The sequence below is a fragment of the Motacilla alba genome, chromosome 19 (genome assembly GCF_015832195.1).
Source record: "Motacilla alba alba isolate MOTALB_02 chromosome 19, Motacilla_alba_V1.0_pri, whole genome shotgun sequence".
In the NCBI taxonomy this organism is placed as follows: domain Eukaryota; kingdom Metazoa; phylum Chordata; class Aves; order Passeriformes; family Motacillidae; genus Motacilla; species Motacilla alba.
The window spans coordinates 7,964,202-7,980,017 of record NC_052034.1 but is presented as its reverse complement, the minus strand read 5'-3'; the positions used below and the strand labels follow the sequence as shown (position 1 = coordinate 7,980,017).

At 55.2% G+C, this 15,816-nt stretch overlaps 1 protein-coding gene across 2 annotated transcripts in view; it reads left to right on the top strand.

Annotated features, from left to right (window-relative positions):
- STX1A (syntaxin 1A) overlaps nt 1-15,816 on the top strand; it is a 77,491-nt gene that overhangs the window by 58,248 nt on the left and 3,427 nt on the right. The window contains exons 5-9 of one of the 2 annotated variants that reach the window (XR_005259416.1): nt 2,205-2,278; nt 7,953-8,061; nt 13,197-13,270; nt 13,573-13,710; nt 15,270-15,477. Coding sequence is in view for 1 of the 2 variants with exons in the window: in XM_038157894.1 (XP_038013822.1) it covers nt 2,205-2,278; nt 7,953-8,061; nt 13,197-13,270; nt 13,573-13,710; nt 15,367-15,477 (506 nt within the window). In the remaining variant the exon portion in view is untranslated. The remainder of the gene's footprint in view (nt 1-2,204; nt 2,279-7,952; nt 8,062-13,196; nt 13,271-13,572; nt 13,711-15,269; nt 15,478-15,816) is intronic. The other variant, XM_038157894.1, reaches the window with a different exon arrangement.

Sequence of the window (15,816 nt, the reverse complement as noted above, 5' to 3'; positions counted from 1 at the left end):
GGGTTGTGCTGGAGCACTTGGGCAACCCAGAATTCCAAGACTGGACCCCAGGGGACTGAGGGAGTCCAAGAGGATGGCAGCATCTTGAGACAGGGGGCAGGTCACCCCTGGCACCTTGGATTTGCCTGTGGTGGTCTTGGGCATCCGTCTGGGGTTTGGTTGGCATTGGTGCAGAAGACCTGGCTGTGTCTGAAGGGTAGGAGAGGAGCTGGTGCTTCCCCCAGGGCAGCAGTGTCCTCACTAATCCCAGGGTTTTGTGGGAGTCTGGCAGTCATGGTTTTGTGGGAGTCTGAGGAGGACTCAGATATGCCTGGAGCCCTTTATTAGGTCACCACTGGTGTGGCCATGTCCCATGTGTGTCCCATGTCCCATGTCCCCTTGTTCCCATGCTCCCTCTGTCCTCCTAACACATGATCTCAACTAGAGCCAGGAAGGAGAGCCAGGGATATCTTATCTATTCCACAGTCCAAGGGATCCATTCCTATGGCCCTGGACACACTGGATCCCTGGTGATAGGGTTTGGCCTTAAAAAAACAAAAATCCTTTTCCATAAGTGTTTTGTTCAGTGTTTTGTAAGGGACTTTGAAAGCCTGAAGGATTGTAGGACAGGCTCCTGTTTCCTGCTTCCAGAAAAGCCTCTCTGCTGTCATATTTACCTGGAGCAGCAGATGACTAGTGCTTGTGCTTTGTCCCAAATGGCCAGCATGATCAATGACAGAAAACAGTCAGGACTGATCAAAAACAACATCTGCTGACAACAAACTGACTTCTTCAGGCCAGACATTACTCATACAGGGCCTAATTCTAATTACTAGCTTCTTGGGAAAATGTGATTTTACTAGTTGTCAGAAATGGCCGGTGTTTGCCAACACCATTCCGTGGGAATGGGGAGTGCTCTGCATGAGTGTGCAGGAGGCCCAGTGCCTGATGAAATACCCTGAGCTGTGCTGGGGGCGAGGGTGAGCCCTGCTGCAGGAGGAGCCTGCCCTGTGCTGGGCTTCAGGGACCTGCTTCAAGATGGAAGGGGCTGGGCTCTGAGAGCTGTGGGACGTCAGTGTTGGGAATGGGGTCTTCAGCCAGACTCCAGGGATGCCACCAGCTCACGTGGCTGCTTTAGGTGGAGATGTGTGTCCCTGCACACTGGCCAGCCTGCTGATGGGAGCTTTCTTCCCAGTTTTCTAAGTCCCTGAAATTAAGTCTTTGAATTAGTATGTCCTGAGCTGCCCTTGAGGAGCAGGTTTCATAGAATCCTGGAGTGATGGGATGGTTTGAGTTGGGAAAGGCCTTAAAGGTAATCTCATTTCACCCCCTGCCATGGGCAGGAACACCTCCCAGTACTCCAAGTTGCTGCAAGCCTTGTCTGACCTGGCCTTGGACGCTTCCAGGGATGGGGCAGGATTGGTGGTCCTGCTCTGTGCCAGCCCTCCTGCCCACAGCACCGTGGGACATGGCAGTGCTCCTCCCTGCCGTGGCTCACAGGCTTTGGGCAGTGAGGGATTCATGCCAATTATCTTCCCAATTAAAGGGGCAGATCCCTGTGCTGCTCCATGGCTGCTCAGCACTCCTGCCAGCATGCTGGGTACTCCCTGTGCCAGTCCAGGCAGCTGGAGGAGCTGCTGGTTTTAGGTTCCCTGGAGGAGTTTTGAGGTTTGGGATTTTGCAGAGACACTTCAGCTCTGGATTTTCTCCTCCTGCCTCTCTGGTGGAAACAGCTCTCCAATTTGTTTGAATACTGGCAATCAGACCTAAGCAAGCACCACATTGATTTTATGTGGAAATCCTGGCTCACCAGCCTGGGGGTGACAGTGCTGCCCTTTCAGCCCCAAATCACAGCCAGTGGCCAGGCACCAGGTGCTTTGCAGTCATGAAACAGGGCTTTGCTGCCAGGCCGAATGGTGGAGTCAGGATTTGGGAAGTGCCCAGTACCAGCTGCTCCTTGATCCAGTGTTTCACAGTCCCTTTGCCAAGCAATCCCTTTCCTTTGGTTAAGCACTAGAACAGGTGCTCTGGCAAAGTGGGGGAGTCACCATCCCTGGAAGTGTTCAAAAAATGACTACATGTGGCATTTGGCAGAGTGGCGTAATGGGCTTGAAGTAATCAGTGGAAGGTTGGATTTGATGATCTTGGAGGTCTTTTACAGCCTTAATGATTCTGTGGTTGTTCTCCAAAGAGCACAAACTAATGTGTCCTTGTGCCCTGAGCAGGCATTGAGCAGAGCATCGAGCAAGAGGAGGGACTGAACAGGTCATCGGCTGACCTGCGGATAAGGAAAACTCAGGTGAGCCTCTGCACAGGGAGGGGAGGGTGGGGAGGGGCAGCTCAGGGGTCCCAGAAGTGCTGGGAGAGGAGGTCTGTGCATGGCTATGGAGTGGATTTCTCTGCCTGAAGCTCTGTCCTCCTGCCCAGCCATGCAGAGCTGGTGTGTAATTTCTGCTTTCTGGTTTGGTGAGAGAGCAGCCGGTGGGATGCACACATTGCTCCAGCCCAGAATCTGTCCTTGCATGACTGCAGAGCTGTGTCCTCTCTACTGGGGATGTGGGTGAGCACAAAGCATCTCAGAGCCTTGTTCTGCTACCAGGAATGTGCTTTAGCAAACCATTAAAGGGATGAAGGCAACAGGAGCAGCCAGAGCTGCTCTTTATCAGCTGGGCTGGGGTCCGGATTTAGATCCGTGGCTCTCGCACAAAAAGTCCTGGTATCTGCATGCTCTGCAGTGGTGCTGCAGGAGTTCTGGCTGTTGTAGTTTATCTCCTCAGCCTGGGGAGCCTCTCAGGGAGCCTGCTCTCCCATCCACAGTGGTGCCAGATCAGTATAGCAGCGATGGTGATGGAGCAGCTCTGCAGATGCAGCTCCCAGCTGGAGCCCCAGCTCCCCCCAGCCCTGCAGCAGCAGGGAGATGCTGTCCCAGCTCAGCCCAAGGCTGTGCCCCACCATCCTCTGCAAAGCTGGGGAGGGCAAAGGCTCACCTGTCCCTAGGGCAGGCAGGTCAGGGAATTGCTGGGGCATGGCAGAGCCAAAGGATGGTGCAGCAGCAGGAGAGCAGCAGGTTCTGATGCAGAGCAGCTCTTCTGTTCCTTCCAGAAGAGATCCAGAGTGGACAGAGCTCTGTTGCAGCTGGGCAGTGCCAGGCTGTCAGCAGATCCCATCCAAGAAAAACCTTCCCTTCCCACTCTGGAGACACTTTTGTGTGCTGACAGCAGTGCTGAAGAGCCCTGAGGGGTTCTGCTCTGTCCTCTGTGCTGAGCCCCTCAAGAGCTATGTCACCCCAGGGGCAGGTGCCAGGGGAGGTGGCAGTCAGTGGCGTGGCCCCTGGTATTGGCTGTGCTGTGCCCTTGTTTCTCAGGACAAGGCTTTACTCCAGCAGTGTCTGGGGAACCTGGAGGTGGCCACAGGTGGGAACTGCATAAGCCAGGGCTGTGGGTTTGAGCAGGGTTTAGGGTTGGTCTGTGTGGAACTCCGTGGTTCAGATTCATCCTGGCGTGTGCAGGGTGGGATTCAGGGCTCTGCTCCACCATAAAGCCATGGATGGATTTGGGTTGGAAGGGACCTTCAAAGGTGATTCAGTCCAACCCCTTGCCAAGCGCAGGGACACCTTCTGCTAGACCAGGGTCCTCCATGCCCCATCCAGCCTGGCCTTGGGACCTTCCAGGGATGGGGCTGCAACAGCTGCTCTGGGCAACCTCTGCCAGGGCCTCCCCACCTTTATGAGGCCAAATCTCTTCCCAATATCTCATCTAATCCTGCCCTCTGGCAGTGGAAAGCCATGCCCTCTTGTGCTGTCACTCCAGGCCCTTGTCCAAAGTCCCTCTCCAGCTCTCTGGGAGCCCTTTCAGCACTGGAAGTGACTTTAAGGTCTCCCCAGAGCCTCCTCTTCTCCAGGCTGAAAAACCCAAACTCCCTCAGTCAGGGAGTTGTGAAGTTTTCTTGCAATCTGGGCATTTCTTAGCATTTCCCTGGCTGCAGGGGAGCACCTCTTGGCCATGGCACGGGGCCCTGAGGTGGGCAGTGTGACACTGCTCCACTGTGACACTGGAGCTTTGCCTTCTGACCTGGCTGGTCCCTGACTCTGGGCTCCTGCAGATGTTTGTCTTCTCAGTATCCAGAGGGATGGAAACACCACAGACCGTGGTTCCTCTGGCCCTGGTTCTGTGTTTGACCACTCTTAGGAAGATTTTTTTTTTCCGCTTTAATGTGGGAATTCCATGTGCCAGCTTTGTCCCTCATCTCTTTCCCTGCCCCTGTGCACTTTCAGGATGAGTTTTCCTCCAGCTTCTCTCTTTGCTCCCTCTGGGTCATTGTGACCAAAGAATCTCTCTAAGCTTTGTCACCCTCAGCTGACTAGGCTTCTTTCAGCCTGTCTTCGCTTGTCCTGTGCCCCTCCTGGGGTCACCAGCACCTTTGTCCTCCTGCAGTGACACTGAGCAGCTCCAGCCCCCCCAGGCAGTGTGGCTGTGTGTTCCCAAAGCCTGGCCTGCTCTCACCTCCCTGCCCACATTCTGTATGGGATTTGGGATGAGCCAGACTGGAAAGCTGATGTAGGCACGCCTGGTGCTTGAAGCTTGGTGTTCCTGTAGGTGTTTGTGCCTGCTCCAGTTTGTGTGGACTTGCTGTTAGCAGAACACTGAGTAAGAGAAGGGATGAGGAGCTGATTCCCCCTTGTTAACGTGCTGTAAACTAGGAGTAGCTGAGCATTAGGATTGTGGATTTATGTTCTGGCTTTGCTGTGGTCATCTGCAGCCACAAGAGTCTCATCAGATCTGGACCTGCCTGCAGCAGCCCCAGGTACAGGGGCCACAGTTCCTCAGGGCATCCCCAGTCCAGAAATGCAGCCAATGATGCAACTTCCCAGAGGTCTTGACAGTATTTTCCATGTTTCTATATGTATATATAATATGTAAGTATGTATCATTCATATAAATATAAATTTTGTGTATTACCCCATGGGAGAAACACTTAAAAATACCTTCCTGTTAATCACATGAAGGACGAGGACCTCAGTTTCAGTGTGTGCTTTTGGGGGCTTTCAGAGCCCACTCTGAATACCCAGAGCTTCTATCAGCTCTTTGGAAATCCAGTTTGGGCTGCTTTATCCATGTTTAGAGAGTGAAGAGTTGCTAGACCTGAGTGAAACAAATCCTTTTCCTAACTTGAGTTCATATTTTCTGTTTAACGAATTCAATCTCTGGGTACATTTTGATATGCTTTTTATTTGCTGTGAATATTCAGGTAGGTTTCTGTAATGTCTGAAAGCCATTTAAAATGCTTTTTTTCCAGCTGATTTTGCACAAAACTGCCTATTCCTTCAAAAATCAAATGCATATTGTAGACATGTGGGATGCTCATGGGAACATAAAATAACAATCTGAGAAAATAAACACTGAGTTAAGTAATTTCTTGAGGAAAAGAGGTGTAGCATGGTGTGCTAGTGAGCAGGAAGGGTGTCACTCAGCACCCAGGCTATTTTTGGCTCCAGATCAACATATGTTGATAGTTTTCAGCTGAATGAGAACGAAGTGGATTTTAGGAAAAAACAATTTTGGAGCAGCAGAAGAGTCTCTTGGATGGTATGTCACGTTGTTGCTGGATTTTGAGCTGAGATCTTTGGGAGCTGCTGTGACCTTGCTCTGGGCCAGCACCTCTGGAGCAGAGGACAGAGCTGGAGCTGCCGGGGGCGTTGGTTGGTGTGAGGTTTGTGCTGGAGGAGAGAAAAGATGAGCTGAGGCTCTCCATAAATACTGTGCTGTGGCTGGCTTAGAATAGCTGCAGAGCCAGGGGAGCACACCCTGGAGATGTCTCCTGTGTCCAGGGGCAGCACACCCTGGAGATGTGTCCAGGGCAGCACACCCAGGAGATGTGTCCTGTGTCCAGGGCAGCACAGCCTGCAGATGTGTCCTGTGTCCAGGGCAGCACACCCAGGAGATGTGTCCTGTGTCCAGGGGCAGCACAGCCTGCAGATGTGTCCTGTGTCCAGGGCAGCACACCCTGCAGATGTGTCCTGTGGTGTCTCCTGGAGGTGGGGCTGTGCTGGTTGGGCTGCTCCAGGTGTAGGAACACCTGCACCAACACCTCTGAGTGCTGCTGATCCCAGGCACGTCTGCCATTCCCTCACTGTGCAGAGACTGTCCAGAGATGGGAACAGAGCTGGAGAAGGGTCTGGAGCACAGGTCTGATGGGGAAAGCTGGGGGAGCTGTGTCTGGAGGAAAGGGGGCTCAGGGCCTGAATGAGAGATGCAGGACTCCAGGCCACTCTTCAAAATGCAGTTTATTGTATCCAAGATGTTACAGCAGTCCAGGGTCGTGGGTGGCAGAGCTTTGCCTACAGCTGTCAGCTCCAGCTGCAGGCAGGCCTGGAGACCCTGAGTTTAGGTTACAATGCATTATATACTGATTGATTATATTATTATATTGATTATATACAATGCATTTTCTTCGCTGAGCATCTTAATGCAGTAGAACCAGTCTGTACCTTAACATTTATCTATAGCCTATCATAACTGCTGTAATTACCATATTCATGTTACTATTTTCCAATCACTAAAAGTCAGTACATTACAGTTTAAGCTAGAAGTTGTTTTTCAGTTTTCTTGCAGTGGAAAATTCTGAGACCTTTTTTCTACTTGCTACATCAGCAGGCTTGTTTGCCTGTGCTGTCTTTCTGCTTGGTAAAAACATCTTCTTGTTTGAGGTGGGTTTATCCTTTGCTCTAAGCCATAAAAACCCCTTCTAATTCACACACCCCTTGCCTCCTTGGTTATCCAGTAAGGCTGGCTCAGCAAGTCTTTTCTTCTATATCAAAACTTGCTTCCATCTCTATTCCTTCTTCAGATTCTACATTCAAAAATCTTCCTGCTAAGCATACATATCTGTGAGACTTTCTTGTCAAACTTTCATCCTTCCCAACAAGGGGGGAACCTTCTCACTCTCCACAACCCCCTGACAGGAGGGGACAGCCAGGTGGGGGTTGGGCTCTGCTCCCAGGGAACAGGGACGGGACAAGAGGAAGCAGCCCCAAGCTGTGCCAGTGGGGTTCAGGCTGGGCATCAGGGTGAATTTCTCTATGGAAAGGGTGGTCAGCCATTGGAAGGAGCTGCCCAGGGAGGTGGTGGAGTCCCCATCCCTGGAGGTGTTGAAGGAACAACTGGAGGGGGCACTCAGTGCTCTGGGCTGGGTGACAAGGTGGGGATTGGTCACAGGTTGGACATGAGAATCTTGGAGATCTTTTCCAACCCTAATGATTCTGTGATTGTGCCTTTGAGCGGGGCTGGGTACTGTACCCCAGCATTGCAGAGTGATCCCCATGGATCCATCCTGTGCCTGTGCAGGGTGTGGCATGTCCCAGCAGCATGGCAATGGCAGGCAGGGCCCAACCCAGGGCACTGCCATGGCCCCCAGGCTCTCCAGCACAAGTAGTGCAAGGAGGGTGCTGCCAGCCTCCCAGGGTACCTTCTCAGGGCTGGAGGCTGTGCTTAGGTAGGGCTGGATGAGGGATGCCTCTGGTCCACTCCCCTGGGGATGTGTCACCTGCTGCCACCTGCCCCCCTTGTGCCCTGTCATGCTCTCTGGAGCAGCATTTGGGCTGGAAATGCTTTTGGGGTGGTTGGATGTGGATGCTGTGGGACAGAGAAGGAGAAACAGCAAGCATTTCTCACAGCACCTTGTGAGAACTTTGAGGGAGTTGTAAGGATGTGATAACTTGTTAAGTATAAACAATTTGCAGGTGGTGTTTTTTACTTCATTTTTCTGTTTTTTTTAAGGATGAGAAAAGTGTTTTTTCTTTCCCTGAGGTTTAGAGAATGTGAATCCCAGGAATATTCTTGGGAAGCTGTGCCTTGCTTTTCTCTGTGAAGAGAAATGCAGCTACAGTTGGATGTGCAGGACATGCTTCCTGCAGGGGTGGCAGGGCTCTCCCTCTGCTGGACCCCTCAGCTCTGTCCCCTTCTGTTCCCTCCCAGCACTCCACGCTGTCCCGCAAGTTCGTGGAGGTGATGTCGGAGTACAACGCCACACAGACCGACTACCGGGAGCGCTGCAAGGGCAGGATCCAGAGGCAGCTGGAGATCAGTGAGTAACCCTGCCGTGAGCACAGCGGGCCTCTGTGGGCCATGGGCCACGTCCTGAACACTCCCAATGGGCCTGAGCTGCTCCCACAGCTGGGCAGAGCTCCCGGGATGCACAGGAGCCCCTGGGAGCAGCTGGAACACGGCTCCTGTGGGAGAGGGACGTGGGGTGGGACCTTGAGTTCCAGTGGCAGCGTGCATCCAGCAAAGTGCATCCCAAAATGCTGCAGAGAGAGCACAGGGATCACAAGGAGAGGATTCCTTCTGTGTTTGCAGCTAATTTTTAATTGAAAGAAGCTCACGGGAATTCCTGATTCCTGTGGGTACTTGTCCTTCCTCAGGGTGCTCTTCGTCATGGATGAACTGAGCTAAACCTGAAAACAGAGAAGGGAATTCTTGAGATGGGAGCACTCCCTGCCCCTGATGGTCTCCCTTGCACAGGAAGAGCAGGAGTCTCAGTGCTGCCTCTCTGGGCCCAGGACTGATGGCTCTTAGCAGCCATTGTGTTGTGGCCAAGGGTGGACCTCAGGTGGACACCTCTGAGGCTGGTGACACCTCACCCAGGTGACACTGCTGTGGCACTAGGATCTCTGAGTCATCCAGAGCCCATCACTTAGGAGCAGTCCAGTCCTGCCTCGATAAAAACACTCTCCTTATGGTTCTTCTGGGCAGTCAGTGATAGCTGGATAGTTCAGGGCACTGAGGTTATCTCCCAGAAAAGAACCATGTAATTCGGGGAATAATCAAGGGGGAGGCCAGGGCATGCAGAGATTAAAGTAGATTCTTGCAAATAATCTCACTTTCAGACATGTTGTGGGGCTTATGGTCAGAATGGAAGGCTCTGAACTTAGTCCTTTTCTTTCTCCTAACAACCAAATGAATGTTTTTCTTTCCTCCAACAACTCACTGTGAATAACAGTGAGACAGGAGATCTGTGAGTCAGCCCAGTGTCCTTGGTGGTCACCTGTGGGAATGTGCTGGGAATCTGGGTGCTGTGGGGTGTGGGAATTTCTGTGGAGGGCTGGAAGGAGACACAGCCGTGCAAGCCTTAATCTTTGTTCAGATTAGTCTTTCTGGTGTCAGACACTAACGGGGCTGCATGGGAAGGCTGACTGACAGGGGGCTCAACAAGAGCTTGCCAGTTTGCTGTAAAGCAGGATGTGTCACTGCTCCAGCTGCCTGACTCATCCCTCAGCCACCATCACCCTGCAGTGACAGCTGAGGAGTGGCTTGTCACGTGAGCAGGAGTTTGAGGTATCCCTGTGCCTCCCTCTGAGAGAGGAGGTTTGGAAGGACTCAGCCTCGTCCTTGATTGGATGCAGACCTCAAAGAAATCTTCCTCGTGTTTTCCTGCTGAATTTTGGGAGGGCTCTGCTGCTCTGCTTAAATCCTGGAGATAGATTGTTATTCTTGTGTATATTCTTGTTCTTGTATTGTGTTATTCTTGTTCTCTCTGACAGAGCCTGGTGGCTGCAGGGGAGGGGCTGCTCAGGAGTCCCCATGAGCAGTGTGTGCTGTAGGGGGGTGTCCCTGTTCCTGACAGCAAGGGGCTCTGGTTCCTTCAGGAAGGAGGTGTGGGAGAGAAGTGCATTTCTCATTGCTACAGAAGAGCTGCAGGGTTGGATGGGGCTGTGCTGGGGAGGGACACAGCCCTCTGCCAAAGCTGGATTCCCCCATCAGGACAGTGGAAAATATTTCCTGGCAAAAATACTCATCAAAAGGAACAGCTTATGGATGTTTTACCAGGAGTGCTGCCCTCGGAGGGGCTCTGCTTGGCCTGGGGTGTCCCAGGCAGGGCCTTCAGCCCCAGCTGCTCCTGCACAGCTCTTAGGGACAGAGCTCAGCTGGGATGTGGCAACTGCACAGATCTCCACAACATCCTCAGCTCTCGTTTCCTGCTGAGGACTCCAAAGATAGAAAGTGCTGGGAGCTCTGACAGCAAAGTCAGTAAATCATGCATGTTTTCAGAGTATGAGAGTAGGAACTTCTCAGTTGCTCATGTGCTCTGGGCAGGCTCCCCTGCACCACCAAGTTTCTCTATCCTCACCACATCTGGCTCTGCAAGTAGGACAGTGGCAGAGTTGGTGATGTAGAGTCAGTGCCCCGGGCTGTAGCCACCCCCTGGGGCTCCCCACAGCCCTCTCAGGATGTGTTCCCTTCTCCTTGTGTGGGCACTGCTGTGTGCCAGAGGTTGTGCTCTGCATCACAGTGTCCACCCAGGAGCAGCTCTGAGGAGGTGAAGTGTGCAGGGTTCTGTAGCTGAATCCTCATCCTGACACCAGCCTGGGCAGTGCCAGACCTGTCTGAGCCGGGTGACAGCCAGGTGGGCCAGTCACTGGTACCTGTTACCTCACACACAGGTGGACAGGACGGTGTTATCCATCTCTGCATGAATTGCATGGGTTTGTGTCTATAAGTGTTGAAAAGCCAGCTCCAGGCAGAGGGTCCCAGCCTTGGAAAGGTGCCTTGTCCTCAGTGTGAGCCCCAGCTGTGGCTCTGCAGGTGCTGGTGCAGCCCTGCTGCTGGGAGCAGGGATGCTGCCAGCCCAGGGGGTGCTGCCAGGCTGGAGAGCCCAGCTGAGCCCTGCTTTGGGATGGCACATTGGACTGCCCTGAGCTACCTGCCCTATTTATAGACCATCTGCATGCAGGATTGGACTAACTGGCATCCAGTGTCAGCTGGGCTGTGGGACTGAGCTGTGGCACCAGAGGCTTTCCTGGGAGCTTCCCCCACACCCTCACAGGGCTGCTCCTGCCCCATGCCCTGGGAGCTGATCAGTGGGGATGGTCACTCCGTCCAGCTGGGCATTACAGGGCTGTGCCTTGAGGTGGGAAGTCTCCTCAGTGGTTTCACATTCACCTGTCCCAGAGTTTGCAGTGGCTCTGCAGTGACCTGGGCACTGTCTCTCCCCCTTCTCTCCCTGCCACCTTAGGGCTGAGTTTGCTCCTCCAGCTTCCTCCATGCTCTGGGCTTCTTGTCTTGTTGGCAGAGCTGCTTCTCCCCAAGAAACTTTAATTGCTAGACCCCCCAAGTAAGAGGCAGGTGTACTCAGGAGCTCTCTGGGGAGGCACAGGTCCAACGCTCAGGGTTTTCCAGTGTTTCACCAAATGCTGGGCCAGGAGTGTTCCCCCAGGCTCTTCTCCCTCGGTGCTACCTTGCAGTGGCTCCATCTTTTCACTCCCATTTTGGCTGTGCCATGGGCCATGGGAATGGGAGCACAGGACACTTTGAGCAGATTTTACTGCCGTGGAAGAGCTGATGACAGACCAGGAAGCCAAAGCATGAAGCCCAGTTAGGAGGCAGTGCCTTCCTGGGAAGTGCTCTGAGGTCCTGCAGGTTGGTTTTATTAAACAATTGGGTATTGTTTGGCAGGTGCTGTACTGGGTGGGGTGGGCGAGGTGCAGCCTCCATGCCCCAGGCTTGGCTCAGCATTAGAGTTCTTCCTGAGCAGCTGTGGCCCTTGGCCAGGCCAGCAGTGCCTGCCCAGGTGTTAATCCATGCTATGCCTTTGCTGTCATCCTTCCCCTCAGTGCAGCTTGTACCAGCTCTGTGCTCTGCATTAGGGGAGTGAGGCAGCTGGAAGGATGGGATAAGAATGTGTATAAGAATGTGTATCCCACATCCCATCCTACCTCTGCCCATGACAGATGTGGCATCTCCTGGAGCCCTTCAGGACTGCTTTCAGGGCTGGCATTTGGCAGAGCAAGCAGCTCTCCATGGACAGCACCAGGGCCAGTGACTGCTCAGAGCTCGACACATCAGCAAGAGGGTTTGGAAATTTGTGCTGCTTGGTCCCTTGTTGTCCCTTTCTGGGAGCAGGGCAGTGTCAGCCCAGAGCCAGGAGCCAACAGCAAGAAAAGCTGGCAAGGGTTGTGGTGGATCATCCTTGGTGGGAGTGGTGCTCTGTCACTCTAAAACGTGTCATGGTATCTGGAAATGGGCTGTGGACCCTTCTCCTCCTGGGAACCCTTCTCCTCTGAGGACCCTTCTCAGAGCTGGGGAAGGGGGAAGCTTGATTGATCCTGAAATCCGTGAGTACACGGGTGGCAAAGCTCAGCCTCACATGCATCTGTGAACCCCCTCAGGTTGTTTTTGTGACTCAAACCAGCAGCTTCTCAGGGCTTTGGGGTCACTACCAGGTCACAGTTGTCTAGACCAGCCTCACACAGAGCTCCAGCCTCTGCCCACGTGTCTGAGAGCTGTTCTTGGCTCTGCCCCATTTCCCCCACTCTGAGGTGCCCTGGACTCGTCCTGGGGGATGCTGTAGTCCTTTTCAGTCCCACTGGCTGCAGGCAGCATGTCACAGGGGAGGCCCCAGCCCTGCTCTGCAGGTTTTGGTTCCATCAAGCTTGGTGGAGTCACTTCAGAAGCTGTTCCTGCCTGACTGCCCTGTTCACACTGGTGAGGTGTCATTTGTCCTGTCTCAGGTGACCTGCTCACCCTCCCCATCCCACTGGGCAGCATCTCCCTCTGTTTGGCTGTAATTCCATGTGTCCCACATGGCTGCTAGCCCAAGAAATTCCCTGCAGTTAATGCAGGGATCAGTGCCACCCATGGAGGGATCAGCATCTCTCTCTGCTGCGTGGGGTGGGGAAGGGAAGGAACCACATTTTTCTTCAGGTGTGGGTGAATTGTTTTTAGAGGAACCATGGGGCTGGAGGCCCAGACAGGGAAGGGGAAGGACAGAGCCTGGCTTCTGTCACACTGCAGCAGGGCCAAAACCTGGGAGTCCGGCTGAGCCCAGTGTCCTCATGTGTTGAACTGGCTGGGACGGGGTTTGTCCAGAACACGCCTGCCTGTGGCTTCTTCCCCATCCCTCCTCCTTCACAGACCCCGTGGGTGCTGCTGGCTGCTGGTCCCTTAGCACTGCTCCCTGCTCTGCAGGAGTGCTCAGTGTGCCCAGGAGGGCGTTCCTGTGTGAGCTGAGCCAAGCTGGCAGCTTGATGCCCTTCACATGAGGGGTGTCAGAGCCAGGCTGTGAGAGGGCAGCCCCTCAAACTGCCCTGTGTGCTCGTGGGGCTGAAAGCTTTGCTCTGTTCCACTCGTGGGATTATTGCCATGGAGCCAGCCCTGTGTTAGGGCTGTGGGACCTGTGGTGGGGACAGGGGCTCTTGGCTGACCTGTGTTGTGTGCTTGCAGCTGGCAGGACCACCACCAGCGAGGAGCTGGAGGACATGCTGGAGAGCGGCAACCCGGCCATCTTCTCCTCTGGGGTAAGCTCTGCCACCAGCTGCAGCTGAGGGGATGCAGCCCAGGGGATGGGCTGCTGGACCCACTGCCACAGTGGCCTCAGAACAGAGTGATGAACACAGCCCATGCAGGAGGGGCCTGGGGGCTCAGCTCTGGGCTGAGGATCCCTTGGAGCAGTGTGAATCCCAGCATCCTGCTGCAAACTGCCTGGCTTGGGGTGGTTGGAGGGGCTCTGCAGCTCCTGCTCATCCCTCTCTTGGTGCCCCAGTGCCAGCACTGGAGCTGGGTCGGAGCACGGTGCTCAGTGGCCTTGTTTTCTCTGCAGATCATCATGGATTCAAACATCACCAAGCAGGCGCTGAACGAGATTGAGACACGGCACAGCGAGATCATCAAACTGGAGAACAGCATCCGAGAGCTGCACGACATGTTCATGGACATGGCCATGCTGGTGGAGAGCCAGGTGGGGAAAAGGTGCAGCCCAGGGCTCACCTGGAGGGGTTGGAGGGTGATGGGGCTCCCTGTGGTGGGTGGGGAGGCTGGAGAACAGTGCTCCCCTGCCTGGGTGGGTGCTGAGAGGAAGAAACCACATGCAGGACCAGCATGGCTCCCAGTGGGGCTGAGCTGGCCTCCCCAGGGCTGGAGCCACCTGCCTGGCACCCCAGAGCTGGGGTGCTGTGTGTGTGGGGCGGGAGGCTCAGTGAGGGACTCAGAAGGAGGCAGTGGGTGGCTGCCGTGCAGGGGGAGATTCCTTCATCTTCCCTGGAGCACCAGGCCCAGGTGGGTGAGCTCGGGGTGGCCCCTGGGGTGTGCTGCCAGCCCGTGGCACCAGTCCATTCAGCCAGGCACGGGCTCCTGTGTCTTTGCTCACCCCCCTTCTTGCCCGCCATGCTGCCATGGCCCGAGGAGACGTCAGTGGCAGGTAAAGGCCCCCTGGCATGGTGCTGCATGCTCTGCTCTGCATGGCTGCTCCTGCATGGCTGCTGCTTGCATGGCACTGGGATGGCCAGTGGCAGGACAGCGAGGGTCACCAGGGCACCGTGGTGTTGGTGGCCTGTCCTGTCTGCAGTGGGGGACATATGTGGGGATTCATGATTCCATGCCCTGCTCTGAGGGCTGGACAGTGCCAGCACCCTTGTCCTGTGGGTGAGAAGGCTGGAGCTGCTGGCACTGGGAATAGAGAGGCACCAGGCAGGCAGCAGGGCTGGCAGCTCTGCTCTGTCCTGGCATGGCCCAGGTAGGAAGAAGCAGCAGCAGTTTTACTCAAGACATGGAGCAGTTGGTGAGGCTCATTGCTCAGCACCCCCGGGCCCCAAGATTTGTCCTCCCTGTGCTCTCCAGCTTTAGGTTGAGAAATGGGCATTGCAGAGTTGCTGGCTACGAGCCCATGGCTCTGTGGCCTCAATTCCCTCCATGCCATGCAGGAGGACACGGGGCTTCAAACCTCCCACTCCTGCCAGCCCTGTCCAGCTGCTGCAGACCTGGCTGGTACCCTGCCCGGTCAGGATGGGGCCAAAGGAGGTGAACAAGGCTGGAGGAGCTCACCCCAACCCGTGTCCCCACACCCAGAGGAGCCCCCACTCCCAGCCTACCCCTGCAGCAGGGGCAGAGCGGGGCAGGGGTCCTGGAGGGCTCTTCAGTCCTGGCTGGCCTTGCTCCAGACCCTCCTGCCTTCCGTGCAGTGCATGCGGGATGGGAGCGGTGGTCCCTGGTCCCTGCAGGTGCGTGGTTTCCTCATGGTGCTGCTGGCACTGCCCTTGCTCCCTGCCATGCCTCCTGTTTCAGCAGCATGTGGTGTGGTGCTGGTGTAGATGCCCTTGGGGCTTTGATGTCACCTGAGATATTGGACAGGTCAGCGCCAGGACTGGGCTGGGAGCTCCTTGTCCCTCACCCTTGCTTGTCTCCCTGCTGGGATGTGCACAGACATCCTCTGGGACGGGGCATGCAGGCCAGGGCCCAGAGGGCAGCCCAGGTGGCACACCCAGTGCCCGCAGGCAGCTGATGGTGCTTCTCTCTGTGCAGGGCTGCTGGGCAGGGCAGCGTCCCCCCGGAGGCAGGGAGCAGCAGAGCAGGAAGGAGCTCAGGCCTGCGTGGGCGCGCGGGCTGTGTCCCCCTGCAGGGAGAGATGATTGACCGCATCGAGTACAACGTGGAGCACTCGGTGGACTATGTGGAGCGGGCTGTGTCCGACACCAAAAAAGCGGTGAAGTACCAGAGCAAAGCCAGACGGGTGAGTCACGGCCCTGGCTGGGGCCCATCTGTCCTGCCTGCACTGCTGACACCTCCATCCCAGGCACAGGGCTGGCTGGCTCCGTGCCTGCCCCTGGCAGCCTGGCACAGCTTTGCAGGTGCCCAGGGACCACGCTGCCCCACACCACTGGGAGCAGCCCGGGTCCTGAGGATTGCACAACTGAGGCAGAGCTCCCAGCACAGACTGTGTGAAAGCTGACAGTGAGCCACAGGGCAGGGGTGCTGCTTGCGGGGAGGAAAAGGGACAAGGTGGACCCCTGGACCAGGCATGCTGTGAGAGCCACAGCCCTTGCAAAATAAAAATAGGGAAAGGTCATGG